Raw genomic sequence first — 11,873 nt, forward strand, 5'->3', positions numbered from 1 at the left:
TTTAGTTCGTGACTTAAAGCACAAGTTCAAACCTAAATTGAATGTCATCAAAGACAGGAATGGATCATTACTAACAGAAGAGTTGGAAATCAAAAACAGATGGAAAGAATACTATGAGGAACTGTACAGCAGAGTGGATAAAGAAAATGTGAAGTCCTCCCACCAAGAAAATTTTGATTTGGAACCTCCTCCACTTAAGCATGAAGTTGAAAGAGCAATTAAGTAGATCAACAGCAATAAGGCCCCAGGTGCAGATGAAATCCCAGCAGAGTTAATTAAGGCCACAGGAGATGGAGGGATAAGAGTGTTTCATAGATTGATTACAAGGATATGGGAGACAGGATCATGGCCTAGAGACTGGAAGAAGTCAGTTTTCATACCACTACACAAGAAAGGTGATATGAAGGCATGCAAGAATTATAGAACTATTAGTTTGATATCTCATGCAAGCAGAATTTTATTAAAGATCATGCTAAATAGGATTGAGGCCAAAGTTGATGCAGAGATGCCCGAGGAACAAGCAGGTTTTAGGAAAGGTAGGGGCACCAGAGATCAGATCCTTTGCCTTAGACAGATAATAGAAAAATATAAAGAATTCAGACTCCCTCTGGTAATATGTTTCTTAGATTACTCTAAAGCTTTTGACTGTGTTGAGCATGTGAAACCGTGGGAAGTAATGAAAAGAATGGGTTTTCCTCAACACACGATCAGGTTGATAGCCAACTTGTATAAGGAGCAAGAAGCCACAGTAAGAACAGGTGTTGGATTGACTGACTGGCTTCAAGTTGGAAAAGGAGTTAGACAAGGATGTTTACTTTCTCCTCACTTGTTTAGTATACAGGGTGTTCGGGATAAATTTGACAGTTTCGTAAGGAAAAAGAAAATCTTCTTTGTATCTATTAAATTTAATGAATTGACAAAAAAACATTACAGGCAGAGTTAATTACAATACTATCAACAAGATTTACTCAAAATAACCACCATTAGCATCGATCACAGCTTCAATTCTGCTTCGGAACCTCGAACAAGCTGATGCTACAGTCTCCCTGGGAAGGGCCGCAAAAACTGTTTTAATTTTATCCATTAACTGGGCTTTTGTATTACTGGAAGTGCGATTGGTGTCTTTTTCAACTGCGCCCCATACAAAATAATCCATGGGGTTAAGGTCTGGGGAGTTTGGAGGCCAAACATTTGGACTGGTGAAGTCGTAGAAATTTTCAGACAACCATTTTTGACTTTTCCCAGAGGTGTGGCAAGGGGCCGAATCCTGCTGCCATACATACGGCCTACCATTGGCTACCCTTGTTATCCAGGGCTTGACTACAGTTAGCAACTCCACGAACAAAGCCCGAATTCCAATGCCAGGGTTCTTCAACACCTGTTCCTGCAGATTTGCGAGGAATTCTGCTGTACGAACGCAATCAGATCGTCTGCTAGGGATCTTTCTTCTTGCTACATCCTCGTAGTCACCATTGCAAGTCTCTAGTTCATGCCTGATTGTTTTTACTGTATTCAGGGAGCATTGGGCAGCAGTCGTAATATCCTTATTTTGATGGCGGGCACGAATCATCATGATACAAGTTATTCTCTTCCATGATTCAGGTGGGTTCCAGCTATCCATCCTTTCTGACATCTTGTATATGAATGAAGAAGGGTCCAAACTTTTAAATGAAGAGAAGTGTGTGTTAATACATGTAACTTACGGAAAAATATAATTAATTATAAATATGTCAAATTTATCCCGAACACCCTGTATATGCAGAGGACATCATGCGTGAAGCATTGCATGAGCTCAGGACAGGAATTACGATAGGAGGTAGATTGATCAGTAATCTGAGGTACGCTGATGATACAGTACTCCTTTGTAATGACATGGAAGAACTAGGACTAATTCTTGACAAAGTTAACAAGATCAGTAATAACAGAGGACTTCAACTCAATTCTAGCAAGACAAACATCATGGTTCTCAAAGGAAAAACAAACCGAGAAGCTCTTGAGAAACAAATGTATCTTAATGGAGAAAGAATTGAGGAAGTCAGCAAGTTTGAGTACCTGGGATCCATTATTAATGTGAAGAATTGCTGTTCAGAAGATTTCAGAAAAAGGTTAGGAATGGTTAAAACAACAGTCAGAGACCTGTCTAAAATCTGGAAGGATGGATCTATCTCCATGGGAACAAAGTTGAGAATTTTGGATGCAGTTGTTTTTCCAACAGCAACTTATGGATGCGAGACTTGGAACCTAAAGAAGTCAGATAAGAAACGGATATCTGCTTTTGAGATGTGGTGTTACAGAAGGCTGTTGAGGATATCATACACTGAAAGGCGTACAAATGAATGGGTGTTAGAAAAGATTAGTAGAACTTTAAGGCTCCTTAAGGATATTGACAGAAGAAAATTAAAATATTTTGGACACATAGAAAGGATGGAAGGAGGACTTCTCAGAACAGTAATAGAAGGTAATGTTCCTGGAAAAAGAGGCAGGGGTAGACCATCAATGAGATGGATGGATGGCGTGTGTGGAGTGACTGATTTTCAGAGAGTTGAGGCTGCCAGAAGGGCAAACAACAGGACTACATGGCGAGGCCTAGTGTGGAACATCATCGAGCATCGGAGTGACCATACGGCATCTGTAGATGCCCAGTGAACAGACAGACAGTTCAATGTAGGAAAGTTAAAGTTATGCATTTTAGGATTAGAAGATTACCAGTTGTGTTCTACATTGATGGAACAGTACTCCAAGAGATTGATGAGGATATGAACTTTAGGGGTGTTGGTGGATAGGGAGATGAAGTTTGGAGGACACATTGCTAAGGTGTCCAAGATTGCACATAGGATTACTTGGTTATTGAAGAACACACTAACATCCAGAGAGAAAGAGGTTATTATTCCCCTTTATGAGGTGTTGATACTTCCACATTTGGATTACTGTGCTCAAATCTGGTCACCTGGATTCCTTGGAGATGAGGAGGTTGTGGAGAGGGTTCAGAGGAGAGTGACTAATTTGGTGATCTGATTTTCCCTTTCAGTTGTTTCCAACTGTAGGTGACTTTGTAGGCATTGTTGCCCACAAAGTACTCCTGGCGAGATTTTTACAGGGTAGTTCACCATTGAGGATACCCAACCCCCCAATTTTGCCCACGCTCAGGACCAGTATATGGCTGAGACATATTCATGACTGTAATCCACGTGTTCATGGGGCTGGTTTGCCTGTTCTGTGGGACGAAAAACCTGAGTTTCCGGGTGAAAAAAACCCTACCTGTGTATGAGACTGGCTAACTCACCTTTCATCAAAAGAGACCACATAAAGGTTCCTCACAGACCAATTCACAGACCTGGGTTCGATTCCCAGCAGTGACGGGAATCGAACCCAGGCCTTTCTGACCAAAGTGCTTCGTCTATACTGACTGAGCTACGGAGGCTCTCTAAGTTGGTGAGTGATGTAAAAACTGCACCCTGCATTGATAGATTGAGAGCTTGTGGATTGCACAGGTTGGTTGATAGACAGAGAAGAGGGGATATGATAGAAACATTTAAATTACTAAAAGGTTTTTATAAGATTGATGTAGGGGAAATATTTCGGCTGTGTGACAGTGATGGAAGAACAAGAGGTCATCCCTGGAAATTAAGGAAAAGTGTGGTTAACAAGGATTTGAGAACGAAGTTTTTCACCTGGAGGGTGGTGAATGAGTGGAATGCATTGCCTGACTCAGTTGTGAATTCTTTGTCTGTAAATGAATTCAAGAAGAGATATGATAGATATTGTTTTGATAGTTTGGGTCTCCTGCTATGAGTCTATTGACTCCATGGAGATACCTGTAATAATAATAATAACCTTGCAAGTGCTGAGGCTTAGTGAATCATATCCTGCTCCTGAATAATACATCCTCAGAAAGAACATGCTCAATAATTCAATTATTTCTTGTACTTTAATATCATCTCAATTTATTAAAGTCATACAGGCAAATCGACCAGAGTATCCACAAAATTTACAGACAGAAAATACCATTAGGTGGCAGTAGATGGTAATGTGCATAGATAAAGAAAGTAGTGTAGATGGAAGGGTGCTACCCTTCTGCAATGAGTCCTTGGTGGAGGTACATAATTATATCAATAATTCTTCTTCCTTTTACTTGCTACATAATGAAAGAATTCTAGAATTGACTTTGGCCAGCTCAACCATTCTGTCACAGTATCTTTCAAAAATTCTTTCTTACCACACTAATCACTCCTCTTGCCTGTGTTTGGAACTGCTCATGAAATTGCTCATCAGATTTCTCCTTATATTCACTCTATGGCAACTCTGTTTTACAAATCTTGTTTAATGATGTTAATTATCCATTTAGCTCCCACCTGATTTATCTTCCTAATATTGTATATGCAGTGTGCTACTGCTTTCCTGAAACATTCCATGACTCAATCATATTACCCCTTTACTACCTATCAACCAATTTCTTAATGATACATCCTCATAAAGAACACACTCAATAATTCAATTATTTCTTGCACTTTAACTTCCTATCATCTCAATTTATTAAAGTCACACAGGCAAATCAACCAGAGTAACCACAAAATTTATAGACAGAAAATACAATTAGGTGGCAGTGGATGATAATGTGCATAGATGGAGGGGTGCTACTCTCCTGCAATGAATCTTTGGCAGAGGCACATGATATTGATAATCCTTCTATAATTCTTCTTCCTTTTACTTGCAACATAGTGAAAGAACTCTAGAATTTCCTTTGGCCAGTTCAACTATTTCTGTCATGGTATCATTTCAAAAATTCTTTCTTATCACATTGATCACTCGTCTAGCCTGTGTTTGGTACTACTCATGAAATTGCTTATCAGATTTCTCCTTATATTCACTCTATGTCAACTCTGTTTTACAAATCCTGCTTTTAACGATGTTAATTATCCATTTAACTCCCATCTGATTTATCTTCCTAATGTTGGGTATGCAGTGTGCTACTGCTTTCCTCAAGCATTCCATGACCCAATCATATCACCTTTTTACTACCTGTCAACCAATTTCTGTAACCCATAAATCTTCCACCTTTGCACAGTAAGTAGGCCACATCTTCAGTACTTTCAGGATGGAAATTAATCATCGTTTAGATGATTCTTTGAGATGGCAGGTTGGATAACCTGAAGCTGGAAGTTGCAAGCAAAGGTGCACACTAGCTTAATGCCATGAAGTGTCAAAGTCATCACTATGGAAACAGCTTCAGGATATAAGACACGTTACAACACAAGTTGGTCAAGGTCACCCAAGGGCTGTGTCCATGAGAACAGAATGCCATCTGGCTCTAACAGTAAGACTCAACCCAACAATGTCCTGTCACTGTCTTTTGAGGTTGCTGCAGATAGGTAAAAACATTTCCAACCAGACTGTGTTAAGAATGCTCAATTCAAGTGGACTCTATCCAAGGTTTTGTATCCCATTAACCACAAACTACTAAATGGTTTGTTAAAACTGATGCCATGAACACGTAACTTAGAATTCTGACAAATGGTAATACAGTCCTCTGATGAGTCCCATTTTAAACTTACAAATTGATTTTATTTGATGTGGAGAGAATGAGGTGCCATCCCTCCTACATCAGAAAAAGGGAGGATGGAGACAGTGTTCATGTATGGGGTGGAATAATGATCAATGGCAGCACCACTCTTCATGTTTTTGATAGAAATGCTGATGCCCAAACCCTATGTGCAACTTTGCAATTGACCTAGATTTTCTTTTCATGCATGACAATGCCACTGCTCATAGAGCTCAAGTGGTGGAAGGGATATCTTGAAAGTGAAGATATCCAATGACTTCACCAAAGTGGACAGCATGATCACCACACTTAAATCCAATTAAACATGAGTGGGATGGCCTTGGCATTGCATGCCAACAGCCACTGCCTTGGTCACTTGATGAGCTAAAGTCTGCTCTAGTGGATAAATGGTATTTGTTGCCACAGAATCTTATAGACATCCTTATATCAAGTATGGTCACTGCTTTCAGGTCTGTTTGGCTATTAGACACTGATGTTAAGTGACCATATTTTTGAGTGTACTGTATTAACTTCTGGTTATGTGATTTTTTGGAATTTTATACACCTCTATGTAACGTTCTTTATACCTGTCTGACATTTGTCAGTCTCCTCATTTCATTGTTATTCTATTGTACACCACCCCCATACCAAATTTTATCCTGCTTCATCACAAACTATATAAGTTACACCACATTTTCTAAGTGTTTTGTTAATTTTGTTGAGCATGTAGCAAGAAAAGGAAATAACAGTCCTAATGTAATACAGACTTGTCCCATTGAAGATAATATGAAGACCAATGTTTAGGGCACTGGTTGTAGATGATCTTGTAGCCTGAGATGTCAGAGTACTGCATGGTTTGTTGTGGAGAAAAAAAAAAATCCACTCATCCTACATGCAGAGTACTGCATGTAGGATGAGTGGAGAATACTGTCGTCAGCAAAACTATGGATAGGATTAGTGGCAACTGTGAATAGGTCATTTATGCACAAGAGTAGGTGCCAGAGCCTTGAGGCACTCCAGCATTGCTTGGTAAAGCTCAAAGAGAAGCCACCTAATGTGACTCATAGAGAAAGACCAGTGGTTACCCAATTACACATGGCATGGAGACCAAAGAATGTCAATTTGTTTAGCAGGCCTCAATGCCATGCACTGTCGAAAGCTTTGGAATAACCCTTGAACTTAGCAACATCAAACAAACAATTTCACTCAGCTATACAAAACTGTGCAGATTCCAATCGCCATCATCTCTTATAACTCTCCAACTTTGCATCATCAGCAAATAAGTGAATATCCTTATCAAATCATAAGTAAATCATTAACACGTAAGTTAAACAGCAGTGGCCCAAGAATACAACCACATGGAGCTACAAATGACTGCCTTCCTTTTCTGAGACACTGCCCACCCCCAATAAATAACTTGCTGGGACCTGTCAGACAACTGATGTTCACTCCATCTCACTAAGTCTATTATCAATGCCTCTCAAATGGCTGTGTGCAGCAATCTGCAAAATATTTCACCAAGTCCAAAAAATCAATTGGAGTCACCCTTATCCAACACATTCATCACCTTTATCATAAATGCAACTAAATGGCTGAGGTAAGATCTCCCTTTTACAAACCTACATAACCTTCAGTCAGGATCAATCCTATGTTTATCAACCCAATTTTGTATCCTGGTCTAAATCAACTTAATGATATCTTAACTACAAATACAAACCGGTCTCTAATTGGAAACATTTGTCTTGGCACCATTTTTGTAATGAATGGCAATATTTTGTTTTATTATTATCAGAATCCTTATTTAATTTGTTGGAGGGAGAAAATAAAACCTGAGAGGATTTTTTATCTTTTTTCTGTGGTGTAAAACTATTAAATAATGTTATTTATACACTTTGAAAAGAAGTCAATGGATACCATAGTGTAAGGAACAAATGGCAATGATGCCCAACTTGATAAGATTTAGGACCTCTTTTGCTACAATGACTGCAGCAATCCTACAGGGCATACTTTCCACAAGTGTACAATAGCAATCAATGGGAATTTTGGACCATTCTTCCTGTAGATATGAATGAGTTCCTGGACTGTGTGAGGCAAATGTCCCTTGACCAATGTTCAATATGTTTGAGATCAGGAATCTGTGGAGGCCAGTAAAGTGTGGTAACTTTCTTGTCTACAAACAGTTATAGCAACAGCCTTGTGCATTGCCTTTCTGAAAGAGACAATGGTCAGTTCCATAGAAACACCCACAAAGCAGGAAACATTGCATTATCCAGAATGTTCAGATACATCTCTGAGTTCAATGTTTGTGGCACCACAAATAAGCCCAAACAAGGAAACACAGGACCAAACCATCACACCACCACCTCCGAATTTCATATTTGGGGTTACACACTCTGGTAAGACATTCGCCAGGCATCCTGAATGGTAATTTTTACATATTATTTTTTGTAGCACCCTATGCTGATGTTCAGCGAGTGTGGTGGGTTGTCCACTGTGGCTAACAATTGCAGTTGACTCCCTGCACTTCCATCTCGGTATGGTATCACTGACTGTTGACAAATTGGCAATCTGCCACACAGATAGGCCTCCAACATGGCATCCTATCACAATGTGTCTTTCAAACTCCATCAGTTCCCTTCTCATAGCCATTTCACTCAGATACAGTTGCAATGACTTGGGATCATCATATTCCTCCAAATTTATACTGGCTACAAATACATGACTCTTTACATCACACCTTACCCATGGAGGTGTCCACTGACTTCTTTCCAAGCATTGTGTGTGTGTATTATAGGAGGAATGAATGGTGTCCTACTTGTAGATGTACAGGTGATTTTGAAGGATTTTAAGATTTATAATGAAAGATAGCCTGCACTTAAATGGGGTACATATGTTAAAAAACTTGAAAAAATGAATGTGAAGAAGCAGAGGTAACTAACATTATAGCAAGCACTGGAACATGGGCCAATACTGTTGCAATGAATGCAAAAAGGGGAATTATCAAAGTGATAGTGTGTGGGAGTTGAGAATTAGCTAACTCACCTTCAGTTGGAGAGTTGGCCAATCTCATACAGAGTAGCAGGTGTTTTTGTTTTTTCCAGATACTTGCATTTTTCATCCAGCACAGACAAATTCAGACAGAAAATATGCACAGTTTAGACAAAAAAAAAATACCATTAGCGTGCAGTAATTGGTGTTGAGTGAAAAGACTGAGAACAGAACAGCATAGATGGTGAACATGGAGTAGTGTGCCTGCCCTCCCACAATGTTTCTTGAACTCTTTAGAGGTCAATATATCACATAATAATAATAAGTGATATATCTAAACATCACTTAAGGAAAGAAATGGGAGATGAATATTGAACTGCACTGAATACTGACCACAGGTAACTTATCAACCATTATATCTGTTCATCAAAGTAACATATTGGCAAACAAGCATAACACAAAAGCACAAAACTGACTTTAACAGTAGAAGCATTTTCATTAAAAATGGAATTCAGATGGCCCAAAAATCTTCAGGTGCGGAAGGATAAATGGAGAAAACTATGATAACTCTAAAAATTGTACATTATAATGCAACTCTAAATTGAAAGAGCCCTGTTTATTCCAAAACAAATATTGAGTGAAATCTCGCATAAAATAAAAAAATAAATAAACATAAGAATGAATGTGATAGATCATTAAATACTATATAAATTTTGAAAGGAAAATTTTGGTGGGAATTATGGCCAAAGCAACTAGGGCTATGGAATAAGCTAGTACCATAGACAGTTGAGTGATGTATAAGGCGGATATACGGGGCAATTGTAGAGAAATGTTTCCCAAGTTGGTACCGTCAAGTATTTTCTGCTGTATTTCAATGATCAAGCAACTCAACCTCTGGACTATGGAAGAACCACGAAAGTTTTTGAAGCTGGTATTTTTTGTAAATCAACCCTCGAATTCTGCACTAGGACTTGTTTCATTATATCTAAGCTGATCCTCCCCTTTCCCCCAGAGGTGTCAACAGCTAATGCTGCGCCTGGAGAATAAAACTCATCAGGTCCTCTGAATTATATAAAAAAAAAAAAAAAAAAAAACTTACGCCCTTAAAATTTTTGCCACCTCCCCCCTACTTTTCGTCGGGACTGCTTATTCCTAGTTTATTCTGTTAGCTATCCTACAAAACTAGTTTCATTCAAAACGTCCTCTTCCACTTAATTTACCTTCCGATGCAGTATCTTGAAATTCCGTTACGAGATGTTGTAAATATGAAAACCTCTCTTGTGGTGCACGTCTCGGCGGCATATTAAATTTTAAGAATTAAGATAAGTAAAACTATATGATATTGTCAATAGCATTGGTGCCGAAATTTACGTCTAAAGGGAATCAAACACGATCAGTTAGTTTTCATTAAACTATAACTGCCAGATGTATTAAAACGCTGTGCAAGTGTTATCAAATTGCTCCTTTGTTCTACTTCTCACAACCTAAGCATAGGATAATGAGAGTACAATATACTTACATATATTTACATTTAATGAATCCGTAATACGTGTTTGTCATTAATGATCGTAGGCTATTGACAACTACAAACATAGCCCATTGCAAGCCCAATAAACTTATTTGCAATATGAATACTATCACCCCCCAGCTGAAAAATAAAATAAAGATTGTTCACATAGAAAATATCCCATGTTAGGCAGATCGAAATGCTCCATCTTTCCTTTTTCTCATATTCTCTCATCATAACATTATTCCAGTTGAAGTTTCTTTTTTCTAAATCGCGTCTTTCTGTGTCCACTTTTCTGTAGTCTCCCTCTTAGTCAATCACCCCCCCCAACCTTAATTTCATATATTTTAAATGCATGCTTTTATATATATCCAACTATTTTAAGCAAAATAAGCATTTCTTCGAGATTTTCTAATTGAAATATACTCCTAATATCTATACTCACCTTTCTGCCGTTCCTTGTTATTTCCAAAATAACCAAGACTATCATTTCCATTGTCTACTTTCTATTGCTATTTCGATGTACTAATTTAATGTCTTTCTGGTATATGATGAAAATTAGTTATCCCCCCCATCTGTAAATGCACTTTACCTATAACACTCTACAGATTACAAGCGGGGAGTATCAGCGACACAGTACATTGCCTCGAGAAACTGTATCCATGTTCAGATGTATGGGACAATAAGCAAACGTAACACAACAGAGAGAAAGAGAATACTGTCATCGTCTGGCATGTAACCCGAAATAGATTATGATTATGAGAGAAGAGGAAGAAGCGCAAAACTCAATAAATACCCCACACTTGGTTGGCTAATTGGTTAAATTTGATAAAGAGGAAATAAATGTGAATGCATCATACAGCTCACATCATCTCAAATTGCTATAAACAGATGGCTACTTAAGTTATATCGTTAGACCAACAAGAGCAAGTAGCTGAGATTTATATATACAGATTGGAATTTCATAATAATCGTGTCATGATGCACAAGTCTCGTGTTAACTTGGGAAATTATATATAATAAAAAATATCAGCATTGGAATGACAAGTATTATGAATTCCGTTTCCTATTATTTCATACAAAGTATATGCCAAGAAACATAAAATGAAGAACCCATCATAATTAGTCGTAAGAGAGTAAGTCGAGGAGCGTCCGTTGGAGACATGTTTAACTAGTGCACCTTGATATTAGTAAAGGCAGAACAGTTTGGCCAAGCCCCAACGTAATTGCAGGGAAAGTAGATCATGTTGACTATTTGCCATGTAATGAACCCTTCAAACAAACACCCTCCCTCTTGCAGGAATGTTACAGGAATGCATGCTGACTTGCCGTCAATTAATTGGCTCCACCTTCAGTCAATCTGGAGTGAAGTGGAAAGAAATATTCACGTCAGAAATCTGCAAGATTCTTCCTACTATAATTATTCTTATGTAACACCTCCAGGGAGCCCAAAAACTCATCGAGGGAGGGCACCTACTCTACAACTCTTCGTGTCGACTACTTCACCAACCGCAACTGCGTTCATCGTCTACACCAACGCCATCTACCGCCGACCACCACCACCACTACCACCACTAGTAATTTCACAGACAATTACAAACATTCATGCCCAAGGCGGGATTCGAACCCACAGCATTTTGGCTCGAGAGCTGATACGCTAATCACTCCGCCAGCTCATTATGTGAGAAGCGGAGTTTTACAACCTGGCAAATTGGGTTTTTCATAATCCAAATCAGACAAACCAGTTGGAGAACACATGCATTTCAATTAACACATATCGCATTAGCCCCCCCCCCCCTCCTTCAGCCAAAATCCCACAAAAACAGGATTAAATTACAC

General features: G+C 38.7%; 1 protein-coding gene across 1 annotated transcript in view; it reads right to left on the reverse strand.

The window, feature by feature from the left end:
- The window catches only part of LOC150093018 (armadillo repeat-containing protein 7-like), a 44,416-nt gene extending 34,421 nt beyond the window's left edge, over nucleotides 1–9,995 (reverse strand). Inside the window, exon 1 of the mRNA XM_090413812.1 lies at nucleotides 9,748–9,995. Within this exon, the coding sequence (XP_090269938.1) occupies nucleotides 9,748–9,829 (82 nt within the window). The 5' untranslated portion in view covers nucleotides 9,830–9,995. The remainder of the gene's footprint in view (nucleotides 1–9,747) is intronic.
- Nucleotides 9,996–11,873: the final 1,878 nt, after the last annotated feature.

This window comes from Typopeltis vanoorti, chromosome 24 (assembly GCF_054136105.1).
Source record: "Typopeltis vanoorti isolate ZY-2024b chromosome 24, IOZ_Tvanoo_1.0, whole genome shotgun sequence".
In the NCBI taxonomy this organism is placed as follows: domain Eukaryota; kingdom Metazoa; phylum Arthropoda; class Arachnida; order Uropygi; family Thelyphonidae; genus Typopeltis; species Typopeltis vanoorti.